Source organism: Dermacentor silvarum, chromosome 6 (genome assembly GCF_013339745.2).
Source record: "Dermacentor silvarum isolate Dsil-2018 chromosome 6, BIME_Dsil_1.4, whole genome shotgun sequence".
In the NCBI taxonomy this organism is placed as follows: Eukaryota; Metazoa; Arthropoda; class Arachnida; order Ixodida; family Ixodidae; genus Dermacentor; species Dermacentor silvarum.
In genome coordinates, this window is record NC_051159.1 from 183094797 (window position 1) to 183117618 (window position 22822).

Genomic DNA, 22822 nt, shown 5'->3' on the forward strand with positions numbered 1-22822 from the left:
TTGAGTACCCATGACAGAATTATTATGAGGAGTGCCTTCGTCCATCAGGCTACAGTCGAACCCTGATATATCGAATCTGAAGGGGATCACAAAAAAGTTCGACATTTGATATATAAAATAAAATTTTGACACAAAAATTTTCAAGGGGATTTTACTGCTGTTCGTTATACACCATAATTCGTTATATGTGGGTTTGATATATCCGAGTTCGACTGTAGTACTTGAATGTCCCGGGGGAGTCTCTAATCCTGTCCTGCATTTACCTCAATTTCTCGACTACTAAAGCTCTGTTTGTAATAATATTGATACCTCAATTTCTCGATTCTTAAAGCTCTGTTTGTAATAATATTGACACCTTAGATGTTCTCGAGCATTAATGCATCATTTTAGCTTGACCTAACATTTGCCTTTAGTGTCCCTTTAAAAACGGTACATTAAATGTCACCGAAAGAAAATCGGTATTTGTGGGGGAAAAGAAAAAAAAAGCTGCTAGAGGACTTGTGTGCCATAAACATGTGTAAACTGACTGTTGCAATGAAAACATCAGTGGTTGAAGCGTAAAAATAAAAGTGCTACATGACTAGCCTTCCAAAAACACTAAATGGCAGACTACAAGCAAAAATCACGATTGTCATGCTGGCTTCTACCGTGAAACCAAAGAGAAAGGTTGCAATGCCCATTTTGTGTCTGCCTTGCTTCCTAAACTTTTGTCATTGTGTCGCTTCTGATGATTTACGATACTTTGTTTAGTAGACACAGAACAGTAGCGAGACAGTAGGTTGTTCTGATATATTTTGTTAGCTTAAAGTACTATTTGAAAATAGTGAATAGTTCCTTTCTGAATACAATTACAAATTGGTTATGAGTAATATTCAATTCGTATTGGAAACTTCGAATGTTCGCCCACCCCTATTAATTATTATTGTCATTATTCTTGTTGCGGTTGTTGAAGTGGCTGTTCGCGTTCTTTGGAGAGAACGCAAGGATACTTCAAGCACGTAATTTGCAATAATATACAATGCCGATTGTAAGTGAGAATGGCGGCATCCATTCACAGTTAGTTTTCATGCAAGCAGAGAGCTTCCAGCTTGCAAGAAATAATAGCAGGATTATACGCAAAATTTCGGGCAGGAAATTGAAGATGTCTATCTTTAAAGCTGTTGTTTATCCAGGGCAACCGGCAATAAAAATTCTAGTTTACTGCTGGCGTGTTAACCAAATATACCAATTATCCTTCGATGATCACAAGGAAATGATTATGGCTAATCTGCTGTTCTATTACATGTCAATGAGAATGTGCCAATATGCAAAGGGAAAAAAAAAAAAATTAAGCGGAGAACAAAACTAAAGACCTTATAAAGCTATCAAAACTTACGTAAATGAGTGCTTTGCAACAGTAGACGCATTCGTGTTCACTTACTTTGCTGCACTTAATCACTGCGTCACTATTCATTTGGCATTTGTTTTCATTATGCACTGTAACCTTGAGCAATTATTCACTTTCCATTGTGTATTCACAAGTTAAGCACTATGTCACCAATAAAATTCTTTGGGGACTACTTTTTAGCCAATTTTTCTTCTATTCATTAGGGAACTCAATAATATTTCAACAAGTGCTGAGTGCGCAACCGAGCAATTTACTTACAGCTCTTGCGTAAATAACTTTATCCAAAAGTGCACTCCTAAGCACAATGAGATGTAGGCCAAATATTTTTTACACTGTACACTCACAGATAGGAATTTTCAAGCTTCCGGAAAAATAGACTTGTGTCACTCACGATATGAAACCTGTATCAGTTACATCAAAATAGCTGGCGCCTATTTGTATTTTTAAGCTCCATACAGCCTGGTTAACAACACGAGAACAAGGTGAGAGCAGGAGCCAACGTTTCGACAAGTGGACTTGTCTTCAAGACGATTTGTCTTCTTCAAGGTTCATGTAGCCTTGAAGAAGACAAGTCCACTTGTCGAAACGTTGGCTCCTGCTCTCACCTTGTTCTCGTGTTGCTCATCGTCGTCTTCTTTATGGGGTTTTACGTGCCAAAACCAGTTCTGATTATGAGGCACGCCGTAGTGGAGGGCTCCGGATTAATTTTGACCACTTGCTCATTGTCTTGAATTTCCATCTCCTGCATTCCCCGTGTTTTCCCTGGATACAGCCTTGTACACACTTATTTTCATGTGTAAGGCCGACTGAAAGCCTCTACATGCTAAGAAGATAAATAACCTCTCGTCACAATAAAAATTCAAGGGGCACTTAGTTAACCCTACGTGGATGAATGAGAAAGCATTGCAACCACCAAAGGTCTAGGGTATGACTCCCACCAAAGGTTGTAGGTTCGAGTGCCCTAAATTAACTGAATATTAATTAACTTTTAATTAACATAAAACACCAGCACATTTGTGCTGGCATTTTATGATTTTTACCTGAGGCATTATGTAACATGTGAGAAAAAAGATAATGGAGAGTTTTAGCTTGTTCGGTATTCCGGTAAACGCAGGCAGCTGACGCCGTGGGCGCATGGAGAGCTCCACAAGGCTATGTACATGTAGTTTGTGAAGACGAGGGCAAAGAAGATACCTATCAGTGGAAACACCATGCAGCAGAAGCCCTAAATTACGCTTGCCTGCTGGGAATCGATGACTTTAAGGCGAGCACAGGCTGGCTCAGCAGATTCAAGGCCCGCCATGACATTGTCGGCAGGACGCTTTCTGTCGAGTCGGCATCGGCAGACACAAGCAGTGCATCCGCCTGGATGTCAACAAACGTTTCGGCGTTGTTGAAAGACTATGCCATGTGTGACATTTACAACGCTGACGAGACAGGCCTGTTTTATGAGATGCTGCCGTCGAAAACCCTCGAATTCAAAGGTCAGCGTTGCCACAGTGGGAAACACAGCAAGAAGCGCGTGACCGTGCTACTGTGCGCCAACGCAGACAGATCCGACAAGCGCCCACCACTAGTTATCGGGAAAAGTGCAAGGCCCTGTTGCTTTAAAGGTAATGGGAGCTTTCCCGCAAAATATGTCGCCAACAGCCGATCTTGGATGACGTGGGCCATTTTCTACGAATGGGTCGCATCATTTGACTGCGACATGAGGAGGCAGGGCCGGCGGGTGTGCTTGTTGCTGGACAATTGCTTTGCCCATCATATTCTGGATTGATGATTCCAGATGATTCCAGATGAGAATCCAGATGATTCTGGATTCTGGCTCACAAACGTGGAGCTCATGTACTTTCCGCCGAACTGCACTTCTATAATACAGCCACTTGACCAAGGTGTCATTAGAACATGGGTTCTCAAAGTGGGTTCCGCGGAACCTACGGGTTCCGCAGGCCCCTGCTCGGGGTTCCGCGAGCCACTGATAAATTTTCCCTGGTCCCGCTCTCGACAAGTGTCTGAAACGGCGAACACGAGGTGCGCTTGATCCAAAGAACCTCCATTACCCATGCCCGAGTGTCAAAAAGCACGTCACAGTGCGTAACAGCAACGCGCGAACTGCGCAATAAATATGCAACCAGCTTGTAGCCACCCAACCTCTGAGGCCGGGAAGCGCGCCTAAGCTTTCGCACTTGAATCTCGGAGGCCGTAGCTTACCACCATGCGCCTATCTCCTATTGCAGATAGGGTAGGTGCCGATAGCGTGCGCACTGACCTATACGTTGGAGGAAAAAAAAAAAAAAAAAACGCGGAGCACCGCAAATGCGCGCCGCAGGAGAGCAAGAACGGCGTAGCGTCCAACCGAAACGAAGCGGCGCAGTCCGCATCGCTGTGGTCCTCAGCGGCAATCGTACGCGGCACGTGACTGACAGCAACGCCGAAGCGCTTCGTGCCTAAATGTGCCAACGCGCGTATCACCGCGTTGGCGGCTAGCCGCGTGCCTCCGTAAGTGCGTAGTCGCTATCTCTGATCGCGTCGATAACCTCCGCAGTTTCGTCCGCAGCGGTCGCGGCAAACAGTAGTTTCGTTTTCACTCGATGCGCGCGTCGGCTGCGTGCCTTCACAACTGCGTAGTCGCCTCCCATGGCAGCGTCGATAGCGACCGCAGTTTCGTCCGCACATCTTGCTGCGAAAGGTAGTTTCGTTTTGACTTGGTGCGTGTGTCAGCCGCCTGCCTACTGAACCGCAAGGTCGCCGTCCATGATCGCGTCGATAGCGGCCGCGGTTTCGTCCGCAGCGGTTGCGGCAAGCAGTAGTTTCGCATTGACTCAGTGCAAAGCTGTCAAAGATAAAAAGCACCGGCTACATCGCGATGGACGGACAATTTGTTGCCGAGCACCTGAGTGGCGAAAAAATAATCGGGATGTGCGCCCGTTGGTGCAAAGCGCGTCTCGAATGAAAACGCGCGCCGCGAAGGATGTCGCGAGGCCTTCGCCGCTGCTAGCGCTAATCAGTCATGAGATGAAGAGAATTTAAGCTTCCGCACTGGTCTTGTGCTAAATAGAAACAAGATTTGACGATTCATAGAGTAAATAAAAGCGTGTTGACGTAGTGAAGCATTGTTTGTTTTCTTGATACCCTCGACAATTCGACATTCGGTTAATTCGGGGGGGGGGGGGGGGTTCCTTGGCACTTTATGGAGCTTAGTAGGGTTCCCTGGGATGAACGTACTTGAGAACCCCTGCATTAGAAGTCTGAAGTGGGCCTACCGCCAGCGAGCGATGCAGCATTTCTTAATGAACATGGAGACCGGTTGCGCCACAAAGTTGGCCCTCTCTACATGGCACTGCAGATGATGGCTGCTGCGTGGGCTGCAACCGGACGGCCAGTCATCGCAAACTGCTTCACGCACGCCAACTTCAAGCTCGGAGACCCAGACGCCGACTCCGCTGAGGATCCTGCTGACTGCAATGAAGCAGTGCATCCGCTGGCAGACGTAATTGCGTCCTGGGTGGCCCCCTTCAAGATGCTGGAAATGTGCCATCCGGTGTCGAGCTGGACGATTTCATCGATGCTGACATTGATGTGATCGCCCATGAGGAACTGAGTGATGAGGACATTATAAATAGTGTCCGCGACGACGGGCAGTCAGATGTAGACGAAGTGCCAAACCTGCATCCTTCACTGGCCACATCACGCGTACTGGATGCGTTCGATGTCATGAGAAACTGCGTGGCTGTGCATGACGACGACGTCGCGATGCAACTACTCACTGAATGTGAAAATCGCGTCATGATGCTCCTGGGAAGAAAAAAGGAAGCAGTCGACACTGCTTGAATTTTAGAAATAAAAGTTTCGGTGGTCTACCAGTTCAGGTTACCCATATTTTTGTGAATTTCACAACAACGAAATTTTCGCTTCCACGAATTTTTTCTCGTGCACCATTAATTTCGTTGTAGCGGGACTCAACTGCATACGCTTGGTTGATGCAACGTTGGCTCTGTGTTTGTCTGCTTCAGCTCTGTGCCACAAAATGACAACACCTGTACAGTGGCTCACATTTGTGCCTCCCACCCATCTGGTAAAACACCCACTCCACCTGCGTTTACCGGAATATCGGGCAAGCTAAAACTCTCTAATGGCACCACTTCTCAGCACACAAGTGCAGTTTAAGAAAAAAAAAAAAAAAAGGCGAGAAAGTTTATTATTGCACTGAGCAGCTATATGAACCCCTGCTACATGCTTGCGTGCATAAACCCTTCAGACACTAGTTCCATGGAAAATTTAGTCTAAGCATATGTCGCCAATTTTCAGCACCATTACAAACATACAGCAGCAGAACACATCGAGAATCAAAATTTTTTGCCAAGTTTCGTTACGTCTACAAACCTACACTTCACAACATAGCTGCCAAAGGTATACTGTTTCACGTGCAGTGTACCCAGGAAATTCCCAGGCACTTTGAAAATTTGCCCAGTGAAAATAATCACTCTAAAAAAGGAAAAAAAAGAAGACAAAAAAAGAAAAAAAAGAAGAAAAAAAAACCACAGGCCATCATTACTCATTGGCACCGTGAACAAATGCGCAGACATCTGTTTCAACTCGTTTTATTCTCTCGAGCACCGTCTGGGCCTGTTAATTCAACAGCATAGGCCATATTGGAAAGGTGCTTACAACCTTACCTGTCCTGTGCAATCTGTGCCTGGATGCGTTCCCGGTGCCTGCGTTCTTCCTCTTTCTCCTGTGCCCGCTGCCGCGCCCATTCCCGGCGCTGCTGATCCTCCCGTGACTGTTGCGCCAATTGCAGCTCCCTTGCCACACGCCTTCGCTCCACCTCGCTTTGCCGCACCGCCTGGAGCACCGTGATAGAGGGTCACCAAAAAATGATACAATGGGACCTGCCATCCAGTATACAACTTGAAAGAAAGTCACGGGTAAAGAAAGGGATAGGCATGACATTATTTGGCAATAAGTGAGTACTAGTAGTACTACTGAAGCAATCTCGGCAGAACTGCAGGACTCGTACTCGTCTAATTTTCCTTAGTAGCCTTTTGATAGCACCTAAGCAGACGTGGGCATATGGTGGTTAGCAGCTGTAGTGCAAGTGCCAGCCAGTTGGATCTGAGATTTTTCAGTGCATCGCGGGCAGCCGCAGGCAGTGCCTAATCTCAGAGGCCGTGCCAAGGAGTCGCACAATCAGAGTTATGCGTCACTTCCTGCGAGCGGTTTCTGCAGTGTTTTTTTCAGTTTCAGTATCAAAACTGCCTACATTTGCAAGCCTTTCATGATGGATCCACTCGTATTTGAAACGGGACATCTTGCATGGAGGCTTTTTTGTATCTACACTATCTGATAGAATTTTTACATGGCTCAATATTTCCTTGCACTTGGCCTTTAAAGGGGCCCTGAAACATTTTTTGAACACAGCAAAAAAGACATTGCTGGTGCCTTGAAGAGGCTACTGTGAACATGTGGGCCAAATATTATTGCGCTGCATGCAGCAGGGAATTTACAATCTTGTGTCAAAAACAGCGAAAAATTGCTTGCTCTCTCTTTCACAATGTCATCATGCAGCGTCATCGCAAGCAGTGGACCCACCAACACAATTGGCTGATTTCGTGTTTGCAAAAGCCCTCTCAGTAACACACAATTGCTAATTTTTGGTTAAATAGATTTGTTCATTTATTCAACATTCTGAATTGCCTGTTCCCTGGAAACTAAAAGGCTAGGAACAAAAGGTGTTCACCCACCTGAAATAAAACCCCATACTATAAATATATATATTTGCAGTCTCAAAAATACCAAAAAATAATTTAATCTTTGCACTGCCAGTCTACACACGACAATTGCGTGACAATTGAGACTGCTGCAAGTGGCGTCCAAAATATTAGTGGGCTCATTGCGTGATGCAATGAGCCCTTTCATCCCTGCGACACTAAACTTTTGGGTGGGGCTTTGCCCTCTTGACTTCTTTGCTGTGTAGCTTCCAGCGTGCTGGCGGAGACAAAAAGAGATAGAAAGCCGGGTATCGGTGATATAACTCCACTTATAGTTGAAGGATGCAAAAAAGTATTGTGGCATGGGATTCGCAAGATGATGTCCTTTAATAGTGAAGCCCTTCTATAATTACTTACAAAAGTGTTTCAGAGCCTCTTTAAGAGATAGGAAGATGAGACATCCGAGTAAGAATTATTTGCATTCGAGCAGGGATTAGGAGGGACAAATGGATAAACTGGACGCCTGGACCGCTCTGGACTAATCTTAGCCCCCTGAGCAGGGGTTCTCCAATAAGCCCCCAAAACTCAGGGAACAAGTTTTTTTGCACTTCACTCCAATCGCATTGAGGCTGCTGTAGATTTTGGTTGCACTTTCAACCTTGTGCTCAGCAGCGGAACGCCACCATGCCAGTTGGATGTACTGGTGTCGGCAGAATGCTAGACGAAGAAATGAGACTCAGAACATTAAGGTGAGTTTGGCTGATATAAAAAATCACTGGAGGACTCTGGACAAGGCCTTTGACCTGAACTGTATCTAAAGTAGGCTGACGACGATGAGTGCGCGCTCACTGTAGATTAGCAGTGATCGTGCTCAGAGGAGTCTACACCACTTGACATTGATGCCTCATGACTATGGGGTGTGGGCAGTTCACATACATTATACATATATTGCAACATACATTATAGACGATGAGTAACACGACAACAAGGTGAGAGCAGGAGCCAACGTTTCAACAAGGAGACTTGTCGAAACGTTGGCTCCTGTTCTCACCTTGTTGTCGTGTTACTCATCGTCTTGAATTGCCATCTCCCACATTCCCCTTGTTTTCCCTGAACATACATTATAATAGTACTTGGATAGAATTCTGTTCACAGTGCCATGCACATACAACTAGACAAAAGCATTGCTATCATTTTCAGCTGTCTCATTGGCATTTCATGGTGTTTTCCACTATCCTTTCAATTCCTGACTGTTTCCATGGGAGGAATTTGTGCAAGCTGATACAGCAAAAGCTAACTTCTTGAAAGCTCATTTATTTGTAAGTCTAATAACCCAGACTCACTGCCCAATCCGCACAAATGCATTAGTCAGCATCTGCTCATACACTGCTGCATCATTTCCATTGAAAAAAAAAAAAAGAATCGCGAGGCCTAAAGTGTCTAGAAACCAGTGTACTTCCTGGTTATACTTATGGAAGCCTGGTCAGGAGTGCTAAAAGGCAGACAGCAACTCACTTTTATTGCGATAGCAATTATATGGACACTTCAACCGGATTTCTGCCGTCGCCGTGAGGTTCCCTATAGATAAAATCTTCGCCGCGCGCCGTATGCCCGAGCGGAAGCGTGCGGGGACGCGCGCTATCACGGAGAGCGAACGCACTCAATCTCCCATGCGCAAGCAAGGAAGCGGGAAGCCAGCGCTGGAGAGAGCGGGGGGGGGGGGGGGGGGGGGCACTTCTACTCTGCCAACAACCGCGCTCGTCGCTCGCCCGCACCGTCTCTTATCTCCACACGGCTCTGACCTTTATGCGCCGTGCATTCGCCGCTCAGTTTCCGTTGAAGCGATAGACCGCTCGTACCTTCACCGTTGCGGCGTATGCGCTTGCTGCCAGCGTTTTGACAGTCGTTGTCTGCAGTCATTCAGTGTGATCCATTCATGTTTGTTTGTGCGCGCTCACACCACGCTTCTTAAATCAGTTAGTAATAGTCGGGCCACATTTTCCAACGCACGCTACACATGCAATGCTGCCCGGATCGGCAGTGCAGCGCTACAGGTGTGTCCCTTTGCACGCGCTGCCCACGGGAAGCGCTTCTCATCAACACCACCGTTTCATACGCCCCTTCTCGTGGTCATCGAGTCTCTCTTCATGTCGGTCTACTTACGCCGCAGCACACCTGCTTACTTAATCAGCTCATGTTTACTACAATTCATATTGCTACCAAAGCCGCTCACCTTACTTCGTATGACATTGCTGTGTTGCTATCGCATTCATTGCTTCGCCCTTAGGGCGAAACTGTGACATTTTTTTTCTCTCTTTCACACACACACACACACAGACAGAGAGAAAGAGCAAAAAGAAAATAAATACATATCAGATACGTAAATTCAATGCTTTGATTTTCAATGCAAGATATACTATAGTGCAGGTGATAAGTAGGCGTGACAAAGTGAAAGCAGCAAGCGAGGAAATTTAAATTGGGCTCATCTGTTCCTGCAATAGAGAAAAATGAGGTACTTGTGCTTTGGAGCATCACCAAGCTCACCTCCTCCTCTTCCTTTATCTTCTGCAGGCGCCGATCCTCAACCAGACGCTTCGCCCTGAATTTAGATAAATGACAATAATTTGCAACCATAAGCTTTTATACAAGTGCTCAAAAGCAGACACAGAACCAAAATTTTTGAATGGGCACTTGCTGTTCAACAATCTGTTCCACAAACGGCAGTATTGCCACTTAAGAAACTAGAGGGAAATATTAAGTCAAGCTGAAGATGCATTTACTTCGTGATAGATATGCTGCATAGGACCATCACATCCTGTAAAGGATTCAATTTTGCCACTTCAGAGGAAGCATTGCTCCCTGTTGCAACTCACCTCTCGACCCTCTCCTCCAGGGAAGCTGCTGCTGCAGCTGCGTCAGGTGGTGTGGCCTCAGCCTGTGAGGCCGACACAGTGGGTGCTGGCTCGAGGGCTACTTCGGTTGGCAAGCTGCCATTGTCACCAACACAGCTAGGTTCCTGGACATGTGAAAAAGGACGGAGAATTTACATCTCCATGGGTGAGCTCAACACATCCGTTGCGACGTGGGCCACGGCAGCTATTCCCCAATGTAGCTGTACAGGGCTTTCCCTGCAGGGCGCAAGTGACATCATTGCTAGAAATTAATGGAGAGAAAAAAATCTCGCAGTTTCACCCGAAAGGCGAAGCATCAATTGCGATATCAAATTAGTAGATAGCTATACGGAGTAAGGATAGTAGTTTTATCAGCTGTATAAACTTGGACATGTAGCAGCACCAGCAATGCGCAGAACTCTTGTCGACGCCGTCGGCATTTTGCCCGTGTTCGCACAGAACGCGCGCGGCTTTGGTGACTGTTGCCGGTGCCTCTGGGGGCGGCTCAGGAGGTTTTCGACGAGATAAGAATGGGACACCCGTCGAGCAGCATCGGAAATTTTTACCACCTTCTCACCTCACAATGTTTTTATATAAATACGCATTTGGTGCCGCAGCTAAACGTCGTCTCCCCTCCCTCCCGTCCCCCATGGCCTTTCGCGCAACGGAAGAAGTCCCGTTTGCTCTCTACTATATATGGTGATTGTAAAGGAGGAAAGAGACGCTTAATTCTGCAGCCTTTCAGGGAGCACGGCGCAGAACGTGCGTTTGCTCTCCGCCGTGTGCTCGCTCCCCGTGAAAGTGCGCGTCCCTCGCGCGCTTTCACTCGCACATACAGCGTACGGCGCGCGGCGACAATTTAATCGCCGTTGACGTCATACGGAACCTCACGGCGACGGCGACGGCAGAAATCCACTTTGTGTGTCCATATAATTGCTATCACAATAAAAAAATTTTGTTGCTTCTGATCTGACACACCACAGCGCCATTTCTCTTCACCTTGAGGAAGTTTCAAAGGAGCACAAGTATCTGGTGAATCACTAGTGGGTTGCAACACACTGGAGGAATATAACAAGTGACCCACTGGTCAGTCATCATACACAGGAATTGAGATTTCATAAAGTGCTTCTGCAGTCAATGTGTAAATAGCATTGAGTGCATACTTGAGGCCTTTGAAACAATTTATTAAAGAGTACCACGCTGTACCATCATTACTTTGCGATTTCAAGGGTGTGATAACTATGGGCATGCACAAATAGCCATGGCCGTATCCAAAAGCTGTGCCTTAAGGTGGCACAAGTGCTCCCTCTTCAAAGAAGCTACCATGAAATGCGGCAACCATATCATGAGAAATACATTTAAGCATGTGAGATTGGCCAATGTTCTGTGGCCCTGATAGTGGTGATATGGCACTTTTCACAAACCAATGTGGAGTCATGACCTTTAGAAGATGTTTGAAAAAACCACTTCTTTTGAAGCCTTGCGTACAAATTAAAGAAACCCGTGAAAAGAAAGAATTCAGTGTACTTCCAGGAAGGATTGCTCATCACAAAAAATATGTGTTGCAGTAACAGGCTAAGCGATATTATTAAGGAGGGGTGGTAGGTATATACGAAGACATCAGATTTTCGTAACTTTCTGAAGTTTCTTCTAAGAAAAATTTTCCAATATTTGTGGGTGTTTAGTAAAGACACTCCTGATTATGCACGCTAAGTTCTGTTGCAAAATATTGATAATGTTGTAATTACAACCTTTATTATCTATCCATTGTGGTACTTCTGTTAAGGAATATTTAAAAAGTAAAGAAATTAGTACATTGAAACTTCTGTCAAATATTGTTCACAAAATAGGCTTTTAAGTGAACTAAAAGAATAACTTTCACATTGCAGTTCGCTTCAAAATAAAATTTTCAGCCTTGACAACTCCATTGCTTTTGAGTAATTGAGCGAGACGCCAGCAATCTTTATGAGGCTCGCCTTTGTGAGTGCTGCTTGACCACGTTGTTGACGCAGGGTAGTATACTAGTTTCAGCAGAATCTGTGCTTTGTTTTCTTCAGGTTTGATGAGTGATGAAGTATTCCTGTCTTCTGAGTGTTGTATGTAAACACAAGAACCCTGTTTGTATTAAAAATTTTTAAAGAATTTTAACTACAATAAGCAAAATCGCTGATGCACAAACAAGGCCAGTGCCGCCAATGGTAACGTCATTTTCGGTAAATGTTCCAAACTCTGAAAAGCTGAAAACAGTTACGAAGCAACAAATATTAATTGTAAAGTGCAGAAAACAACTTTTTACATGTTTCTAACCAAGCCAAACACATAACGTTGGCGCATAGCACACATATACACATTAGAGAAAAAATGTTGCCATTTACGGAATCAAAATATGTAATTAATTAAAGTTAGCAATTACTGCCCCAAGAAAATAACTGTGGAAGTACTCTTAGAAATGCAGTTTGCTGCGTGGGTTATCACTTTCGCCATGAATGTTTCTCGAGAGTACTCAAAAGTAATCGATTACTTCTACGTTACTTTCCTCTGAATTTTTATTAACATTGCCCAAATACAGCAAATAGAAAAGGCTGACCTGGCACTTTCAATGTGTCCTCTGCAGCCTTTGACACATTGCATGCCTTCACTAACAAGTGCTTTTCAAAGTTGTCGTCGTTTATCTTCCCTCGTTTTTGTGAGGACATCAGCAGTGGCAATGAAAACTTGCTTGATAAGCGCAGTGGAGGGAACGGCAATGTTCTATGTGCACAAGATTGTATTTACTCAATGCCACGATGCCACACAGGGCTTCACTGCTGCTGGGGCTCGAAGAAAGTGCTCTCGGTAAAGTCAGAGAAAAGTTGAGAAAATCGTCCATATGTGATTTCCTGGAATTAACATTCAAGCTGGCCATCACTATCAGGACACAGTAGCACTAGTTCCATTTGTTGGCAAATTCGTTAACATGGGGTGTTAAGATGAGGAAACAAATACTGAGCACCAGAGTTTGCCTGTCTAAACACGCGCATTCTCGATGATTTTAGGTGGCACAATCAAGGACATTCTATTGTAGTTCTTACCAAATTTAAATTCTGAAAGCTACATCACCTGTTACAGCGATGTAGTAACTGGTCACATGTAATTGGTAACTGAAAAAATAATCGAATTACCGCGAGCATTACTGAGTAAAAAGTAATATACCAATTGCAAAACTACCAAAAAAATGTAATTGAATACAAGTCATTCATAACATGTAATTTGTTAAGTACAAGCCTGGCTCATGGGCATCTCCCAAGCATATTGACCTATTAATAGAATAGCGCATCATATTCACCAGACTTTTTAATTTATACTCAAGTTACCTTGATTTAACCATTCGGTATGTGCCTAATCTTGGCTAATCATCCAAAATGGGTATGTGCCACTGTGACACAAGGGGTATAATAAAAGCTTTAAATTTACATGTATGTGCCAATGTGGCACAAGGGATATAGAAGTTGTGACCTTTGCAGTGCATTAATATAACCATTTCATGAAAGTACATGTCACACAGGATGAAAGTAAACACAAGTGTACCCAGGTGGCACATCAACTTGGGCCAAAGTTCAAAATGTATGGGCAGTTCCTGGCCCAATGGTGGCCTAAGATTGACAGCTTGGTGCCAATATGGACATTGCCATCCTGATTTCTGGCCCAATGATATCCTAAGGTTCACAAGAGCAGCTTGGGCTTGGTGGTCCATCACATCGGCACAATAGCACATACTTGAGACAGGGACAGAGGAGGCCAGACAACACAAGCACTAGAACAACACAAGCCTAAGGTTGACAGCATGGTGCAAATATTGGCTGGGCCATTCTGATGGAGATCCAACGTTGGCCCGGAATACACATGTAGTAAACAATATTTGCACTGCCATGCAACAAGATGGGAATTATTGGTCCGACATTCCTACGACTCGCCAGCATGGGTTACTAAGTTGGCTAACAGGCTGCGGTGACACAGAAAATATTTTTACCACATTACAACATCATCTGGCTGCCGCTGCAAGTGCAGATATATTTTAATAGTCTTTTTTCTAACGTTCCTTCCAAAATTATTTCAGTCACCCTCATCTGAAGGAGAAACTTTTACATGCCACAACACCTTTGCCATTTAGTTAGGTTTCACCCTCTCTAGGAATTAAATTACCTACAATCGCAGTGGGTGTAGTGGAGGTGACACGTCTCTCTGCCTGGCAGGAATATCGGAAGTAGCCACGTGTGCACATATCTCCCATGTTCTTACCTGGAAGAGCTTGTCAATGCGGTGGAGAAGCTCGGGTGGCTCCACGCTGCCCGCAATCACCTCCAGAGGAATGCCATTGCAGCCAATGAAGAAGCTTGATGGCACAACCACGACGGGGTCTAGACACACTTCTTGGTCATGGCAAACACAGCCTGCTCCATTAAGAGCCAAGCAGAGGCGAACAATACTTCCTTTTTCATAATTTAACTCGCCACCTCCTCCTGAAACATGCTCTACTGTTGGCGCTATATCCCTAACCTTTTTAAAGCAGCACATTTAAGATATTACAAGCCAAGATAAAGACCATTAATTGAAGACATTGCATCTGAAGACACTTCTGATTAGACTTGTAAAGTTGATTAATCTGTACAAATTATATCGCAAACAGATAGCAGAAGATGGACACCTAGGTGGTTGCTGATGTTGTAGTAGGTGACCTTGTACCAAAGTCTATTTCGTTGTTTTTGACAGCGAAGATTTATATTAGGTACACTTCATAAACGGCTGGGTGATTAAAAGTTTAATATTCTACATTTGAAATAGTCCATTTTCTCCCTATACCTAAAATATTTTTTTGAAGTTCTGGCATGGACCTTGCATTAGAGGGCAGATTGAAACTTTCCCCAAAATTTCGAAATACGGTCACCGACTGATAATGTGGACATGCTTGGTTATTCAGGCCCCTTTGCAACACCGGCGCTGGCCCCATAGACTTAGTGCATAAGGATTTTTAAAAAATGTTTCCCACATTACAGTGCACCATTACAAAATTCAGACTCCCACCTGCATGACCACGTACTAACTTGGCCCCCGAGTGGAGCAGAAAGAGCGATATTTTTGTTTTCATATGTCATCAGCAGGGTCGATGCCTTCTCGAAACTGAAATTAGTGAAGCCTAAGCAATCCAGTAGTCATCAGCTGCACCCAAAGCACGGAATAAGCCAAGCTGCTAAGGTCTAAAGGCAGCGCTTGTCTACTGTTTGTCGTGCAAGTTTCGTGTGTCCAGCGTTCGGTTGTTTATGCTTTAAATTGCAACATAATCCTGGTTGAGTTAATTGATTGCTATTTAAAATTTTTGATGGTAAATATCATCTGCCTGCTTCAAGTGACACCAATTCCACCCTCGATGTCTGTCCTGATGAGGGCCGCTATTAAATGAGGGAAGTGCCACACAATGACGGTTGTGAAAAATTCCGTGACCATTGGGCTATCACGGTGCAGTCAACTTATGTTACCAGAGGTCGGAGATTTGGTTGCATGCACCGACTGCACTTTTGTCCATCTGTGGCAACAGCATGTCAATGGTTGAAATATTGACTCACCTGGTCGCAGGCAAGTGTGCGTGCGTGCATGCAGCGACATGCTGTCACACCTTTTGGCGACTTGTGAAATAACGACACTTATTTTCTGGCAAATATGGCATTTCAGACTTCCAATTATTCGGACTTCTAAGCTATTCCTGTTGAGTCCTAATTATCAATTGGTGACTGCATTCCGTTTGTCCTGATACCATTTTTAATGGTGGCGAAAATGGAAATAAATAATGTGAGCAAAATTGACTTTTCAGTGAACAGAAGTAACTTGTTTCTGAAGTGAATATTACCCTCAGTATTTAGCTTTCTACTTCTACTAGTAAACCATTCTGTGATGATTACCATCGTACTGTGCTCATCAAAGAAGGATACAGATCTGTGAAAACTGCTGGCATGGCTCGCTGAAAGAATAAAGGGATGGTAAACAAGTGTTACACAGCAGGGAACGAAAAAATACTAGGCAGGAACCGATTATGGCAACTTTGCATTTGTATAACACAACTTTTAGTTAAGGCTTAGTGTTCTTGCTTTACTTTTTTTCTAAGAATTGGCATACTTTTTTAGCTGTTCATCAAAAAATAAATTTCCTATTTTCTTTTCTTTCTTTCTTTCTTTTGCAACAGTATTCCTTCAAAGTTGGCTGGCATTATCATTGAGTATTTTTTCACATAAGGGCATACCAGGCTCTTTTATGTGTATGGAAATTCTGTGTTAATAGAAATTTCTCACTAGAGTAATGTCCACTGACAGCACATTATACAACGTACTTGTGTAAAGGTACTATAGATAATGAAAGCATAGTAGGCTTGAGGCAGAACCATTATGAGGCATTCATATGCAACAATCCCACGAAGGGGCCATGCAGTTCCGTGATTGAAATTTGGTAACACTGTTGTCAAGTAGTGATGTTTGATAACTACAGTGAGCAATCAGTTTAGATATTGATTAAATGCCACAAAATGTTAAGGCAATATTTGCACAACCTCAATCAGCCATGAAAGAAACAAATAACGATACTTAATTTTTATTTTCTCAAACAATTCAATGCCTCTCTCGATTAGTTTCTTTCTTTTTTTGTGCTAAATTGTGCTCTAGTATTGGTGTTTTTTTTAATTAGAATTGAACATCTGAAAGTAAGTTTGGCATACCTTCTTCAGTTTTAACTGAATATGTATTGGTCCACTTTCAAGCAAATTACAATGTTTTCTACAAGCAAAGGGAAGAAAAAGATGGTTGTGTGGCTTACACATTCAAGCTTGACAAATTCATTACAGCAAACATTGCCAGCTTTGAGGCACCAGAAATGCATCTTCTTACAACCATCATAGGGCTGACATTTAGGATCTGCAGATGTGCCCCAATGTATGGTGCTATTTTGGGAAACTTACAGTGGAATTGCCATTAAGTGTTAAATTCCAGTTTGCATGATTCCAAGCATAGTTTCCAAGCATAGTTTTTGCTGATAGGCAAATAACCACCAAGCGCTGTTGTTAAATGTGACTTGCTCTGCTTACAGTAAAACTCCCAATGGCAGCTATTATTTAACTAGACGCAGACAGGTTTTCCTATAGCAGATACTACTGTATGATGTCTTTCATATCAGTTCAGCGTAAAAATTTTTACTTCACATAATTTTGTGTAGAATAGGCAAAATATTTACCAGAAAGAGAACAATTAGCACAATAACTCAACCTTGGAGTGAAAATACGGGGGCAAACTTAATGGTCTGAGTTAATATCTTAGCCAGAACAATATGAAATGCAAAAGTGCTGAGCACTTGCCTGCCAGCCTGAAGCTTGATGGCGACACAGCGAGAACTCTGCAGCTTCGATGAAACGGCCGCATCTTCGTAAGTGGTCCCCATGGCCTTTGAAAGTTCATCATTTCCTGGTGACAGGCAGCACTTCCATTTGTAAACAATGCCTCAAGAACAAACACTGTCACTGAATTTACTAGTACTTCTCTTCAATGTGCCAGTCTCAGAAGCAAAAAAGGGTTAGACGTCCTGGCTACATTCATTAGGCTACTTCGTTTAGAATCCCATTATGAATCTCCAATGACAAGGGAGACTCGTCATCCCATACTAAGCACCAATGTTATGTCACAATAATCACTAACAGGAATTTTTTGCTGTCTCGTTCACTTTTTCATACAGAGTAGCATTACGAGAATGCACAGGACAAGCATAAGTACAGCTACCTCTTTTTTTTTGCAGGTTTCAAGTGCTCAAATGCTTGAAGCACTATGCGCAACTTTATTCAGTGCAGTGCTCTAAAGGGGCTTGAAACACAATTTCTGGAAACCTGGGCAACACATTTAAATGAATGTAATGCTTCTATACGAACATATATTGGAATAATTTTTGGGGAAAGACCTTTTATAGGACTGGAAACTTTTGAGTGCAACATTTGCTTTCTTCATTCGCCCACAACTCATCAGTTCCTCTCAGCTAGGGCAGCTGCACCAATAGCAGTGCCCTGCCTATCACCCCCTTCTTCCTTCAGCGATGCACTACGCAGTGATGACAAGACACACGGGACACGTTAACAACGGCCACTAACCCATTGCCTAGTTCTGGAACAACAATTGTGTATGCGTTCTCAACATTTTCTTTGAAACTAACTTGTGGTCATAGACAATCACCCAATGGCTGGTATCCATGGGCCGTACTACCGGCTGCTGATGTGGCATAAGGACAAAACGAGTGTGGGCCTAGTAAGCCACAGGAGAAAGCAAGAAATCCATTATTCAAGATTGTAGTCTAGCTACAGCAAAATATTTTCCTTCATATTCATAGGAGGGAACACTGTCTACAGACGGGAACATTTTCTTACCATGCTCAAACATGAGTGCTATAGTATTTCTCTCTAGTAATTTTAATATAAAACCTATGGTTTGTGCATCTGGGCCCTGGCTGTAGCTGGCTCTCTTGAGGGAAAATGTTGGCACACGAAGAGTTTTTAACACCCTTTTAATGGGCAACTTAGGTGAATTATTGGCCATGTCAGGGAAGCAATTGTTTAAGATTTTTTTGTGCCTCCTATCATAGACAAGGTCGTTAAATTTAGATAAGAGTGCAGAAATAATCCTAAACAAGCAAAAACTCTATATTGAAACTGGACAGGGCAGCCCAGGTATTGCTTCTCATGATGTCAGCAGTGAGGTTAGAACAGGCATGCATTGAGCATAAAAGCACCAGTAGCAACATAGAAAGTGTTAAACTGCAACAAACTGTAAACTTAATTTCACTGCACGATTCTTCTTGGCAGAACAGATAAAACAATACCATCGCAAAATGAAGATTATATTGTTGCAAAAAACCTTTATGGCAGCAAACACAGTTGACTCAGTCTCTCATGGCAAAAAGACTGCTGCAACACTTTGTTTAGACAGGTTTACAAGATGTCATTAACAGTTGTGCTACTACACAGCTGTTTTTGCAAACACTTAAGAAAGATCACCAGAGATGCTGCACTGAAATGCAAGGACAGTCTGCAACTGTGTTGCAAATCATGAGCACTTGTATAATGCCCAATATCTCTGTCAAATCTTGCAGCTAGCCAGTGCACACACTCCTTGATCTGTTGTTGGAACAGTGCTGCCACTGCTCTAGAACTTTTGTTCTTCTAAAAGCCACGAATGTGAGAGGATTACAGCTTCTTTTCACTCTCCAGAGCTTCGGATGCCATGGCACAAACCCAGCTGAATGATCATGTCAACTGTTGACTCCATTTATTTGAAAGTTTTGATAAATTCTACAAACAAAACTGTAGTAAGTGGCTGCAGCTTGATGTGTTTCATAAGACACATTAAGTTTCAATTCTATTAAAATTTTGTGCCACATATACTGGCACAACAGTTAATTCATCATACAACATTGTGTGCACATGCGTCACTTCTAGTCCACTCCGCGCGAGTGTCCGCTATTGCTGGGTACCTGCGACGTACCCAGCTGCTCGCGCTGCATGTGTTGTTGTTGATCTGAGGTTCCTTCTAGCATCGTGATCATGCCAATCTGCCAATTTTTTGTTTGCCGCACAAGAAGTAACACTGCCAAGAAGCTGAACTACGCAGAACCAGGCATATATGCCTGTACTTTTTAACAAATGTGATAACAGTACAGCTCGAACGCATAGTGCTGTTGGAAAAAAGTAAACGCTCGTCGGCTAGCCCAGAAACCAGGATAAATCAGAATCATTTCCACAGCCCGAATGACTGCTTTTCAGATTTAATCAATGAATTCAGTGTTGGGAGTAGTGCAATAGATTAAAAAAAAGCGAGATGACCTACATGGCATGAGCGTCGTTTTCTTCGCCCCTTGCACTGCCCCTGACGACAAATCAAAAAGCAATGCGCGAAGTTTCTGCTTGTCAAAAAAAAAAATTAAGATAAACTGCCTCATGTCCAGCCACTGCAGGCATGCCCAAACACACGGCATATATTATAAGTATGGAAAGTCGCCGAATCCTTACATACTTTTGTGTTTCACACACACACAGAGAGAGAGAGAGAAACATTGTGCACGCATGGTTGAACTTGTGTGACAAGGAGGGCTGTCTGCTGATTCGGAGGAACAAGGCAAGAATGTTTTTACTGCCACACACAAAGGAACTTGCTTTCATTCATTTCGCTGAGGATGGTAACAAGACCTGCCGGCAGGCGCTTCACTGATATGTTTCTCGCCCAAAATAATTGTTAACCCACAGTGATTTACAGGCCTTAATTTCTTGCAGACTGAAGCAGGTCACAGCAAGCGCGAGGTAATTATAATCATATACACCTTAGTCGTGGCTGCCAGCACCTCGGGGTCTGAAGTCGCATGCGCACCGACTCGCAGTTTGTACGAGTCCACGCCGTCGCACATTTTGACCGTTTCTTTATGGCGAGCCCGGGTCGGCCGGACAAAACCAAGGGCAAAATTCGGGGCTTCTAACTTTTGCCATCCTAGGACCATAAACGTACGGCGCGTCGAAGCGAAGGGCGAACATATAGCAGCACACAAGCGAGGCACACAGCGGACGGTCAGTTCAGGCGACGGATGTGACGTCACGTGAAAACTATGTATTGTGAACTGTCAAGTCACATATGAGAGGGGGTGCCTTCACAGAAGCACACGTGAGCCTTTGGAGAAAGCAAGACAGCACAAATTATGAAAGCTGAAAAGAGGGCAGCTTTAAAACACCAAAACAAAGAATTAAGCTGGGACTTGGCAGAAGGAAGCAAGTGCATGCACTATGAAAGCATTAGAAGCAGGAAGCATTTACTGGACATAAAGCATAAAGTATGCACCTAAGAGTACCAGCATAGAAAGAAAGAAACTGCAATAATGGCCTGTACATGCGAGGCAGAAGCTTACATGACGATCTGCACCTTGACCCTCCCATTGCTACTCTGTATGTCCTTTGTAACCAACCCATCGACAATTATGTGTCTGATTTAGCAGCTGTACACACCAATAAGACAATGGTCCACTCATTTTCCAAGCCAGCAGCTTCCCTGCTCGACATCGTATTTGGTGAAATAATGACTGGAGAGGAACCTCGCAACAGTCGCCTAGATATTAATGCTAGTTCAGGCTATTGCACATAAATTTCTCGTAACATCACAAACATGCACCAAGAATTTCCCTTATTGCAGACATTCCTTGCCATTAGAGTTGTTTCTAGGGCTACAGACAACAATTTTTCTGTAAAAGTCACATAGTATAAATTCGAATATCGAGATCAATGTTGACATTTTATACTACAATGCCGCAACGTCAGAAATGTTTCATTCTACGAACACAACAAAGCAGCAGCCTCTTAGAACTTACAAGTTTTCATTCATTCAAATAAAAGACAACTTGAGAAACAAGTGGGATAATGACGAAAGGTCGCCATTTCTCTTTTTCCTTGAACGTGTGAATCACGGCGGCGTGAACTGACCGGTGTCCCCACCAGTGAACTTTCGCTCCGAACAGCACGGCGTCCAGCAAAATAATCAGTACGACAAACACAACAGTGACGACAACCTTTCAAACAACTTAACTCCTCAATGAAACGATTCCTTCAACGGCTAGCCAAGAGTGAAGTGCTGAATAGCAAAGCATCCTGCAACCAGCTGCGGGCGGCGCCATGCTTGAACAGACGCCGTCATAAAAATGCATAACGTAAATCATCAGAACATGCACGCTGCCAGGAGTGACGGCTACGTACAAGCGATCTCGCAGCTTATAATAAAACGGCAAAGGCGGCGCAAGTCGAAACGACCAGGCCCACCAAGTAGCCGACGTGAACGCAACACGGACGCGCAACTCTACCAGCAAAACACTTCAAATATGGAAAAGTTTGGCGTTGACATGGCTCATGTCTCGACTCGCGTCATCAAATTACGCTAAGCTTACGCTAAGCGACGTTGATTACCTTCGATGAACACTAGGAAGAGTTGTTGCTTGGACTTTGCCAGAGCGATTGCCTCTGGAATGGAGCCCTCGAACCACTTCATAGCCGCGCAGATGGGGCCCAACGAGGCTTTGGTATCCTCAGTGAATTTTTTGTTTATGCAACTCAATCCAATCTCGCACACACGACACAATGGAAACAAATTCAGCAGTCGTGTCTGCGCTGTTTACACACGAAAACGATGAGGCACGTCATCTGCGATTACACAAACCGAAATAAAGAACACCTGTGTTCAGCGTTGCCACCCTTTGGCATCACATTCCGCTATAAACAGTAGTGCGTTTGTACAACAAGGCAGCCGTGACGTTTATTTAGCGCCTGCAACAGTGCACAAAAGCATAGCCTTTGAGATTTTTTCAAAAGTTTTGTACGATGGTACAGTGGCTAGAAGGTGTACCAAGGACTGTGCTAGAGTGACTTTTTAAATTTTTATATTGCTGTTTGACACTTGATTCTGTTGCTATGCAATGCAAGATGAAGGAGTCATATCAAAATAACACTGTTTTGCAGTCAACGAGAATTTTTGCAGCGCCTACCTCACAATAATCAACAAAACTATTCCAACCAAAGCATGGCCTCCGAGACTGGCACGCATATGAAACCCCACCGACGCCTGCTTGACAGGCTCCGCTGTGCGCTCAAGGCTCATTCACACCAGGCCGACACGGCACCGATTTTAGTCAGCCGACTGTTGGCGACAGCAGTCTGCATGACGGAAAATGCCGTGGCCAACAGTATACAGGAAGGATCGCACACTTTGGAAATTAATATCTCGAAACTGGTGTCTTAATGAAAATTCGTT

General features: G+C 44.0%; 1 protein-coding gene across 4 annotated transcripts in view; it reads right to left on the bottom strand.

Moving 5' to 3' along the window:
• LOC119456514 (UBX domain-containing protein 4-like) overlaps positions 1 to 22242 on the bottom strand; it is a 45982-nt gene extending 23740 nt beyond the window's left edge. For 3 of the 4 annotated variants that reach the window (XM_049669926.1, XM_049669925.1, XM_049669927.1), the window contains exons 1-7: positions 21982 to 22242; positions 17358 to 17467; positions 15953 to 15977; positions 14268 to 14386; positions 9972 to 10114; positions 9643 to 9697; positions 6064 to 6233 (exon numbers count right to left, since the gene is read on the bottom strand). In XM_049669926.1, coding sequence (XP_049525883.1) covers positions 6064 to 6233; positions 9643 to 9697; positions 9972 to 10114; positions 14268 to 14386; positions 15953 to 15977; positions 17358 to 17467; positions 21982 to 22063 — 704 coding nt within the window. In that variant the 5' untranslated portion in view covers positions 22064 to 22242. Of the gene's footprint in view, positions 1 to 6063; positions 6234 to 9642; positions 9698 to 9971; positions 10115 to 14267; positions 14387 to 15952; positions 15982 to 17357; positions 17468 to 21981 lie in introns of all 4 variants that reach the window. The other variant, XM_049669924.1, reaches the window with a different exon arrangement.
• Positions 22243 to 22822: the final 580 nt, after the last annotated feature.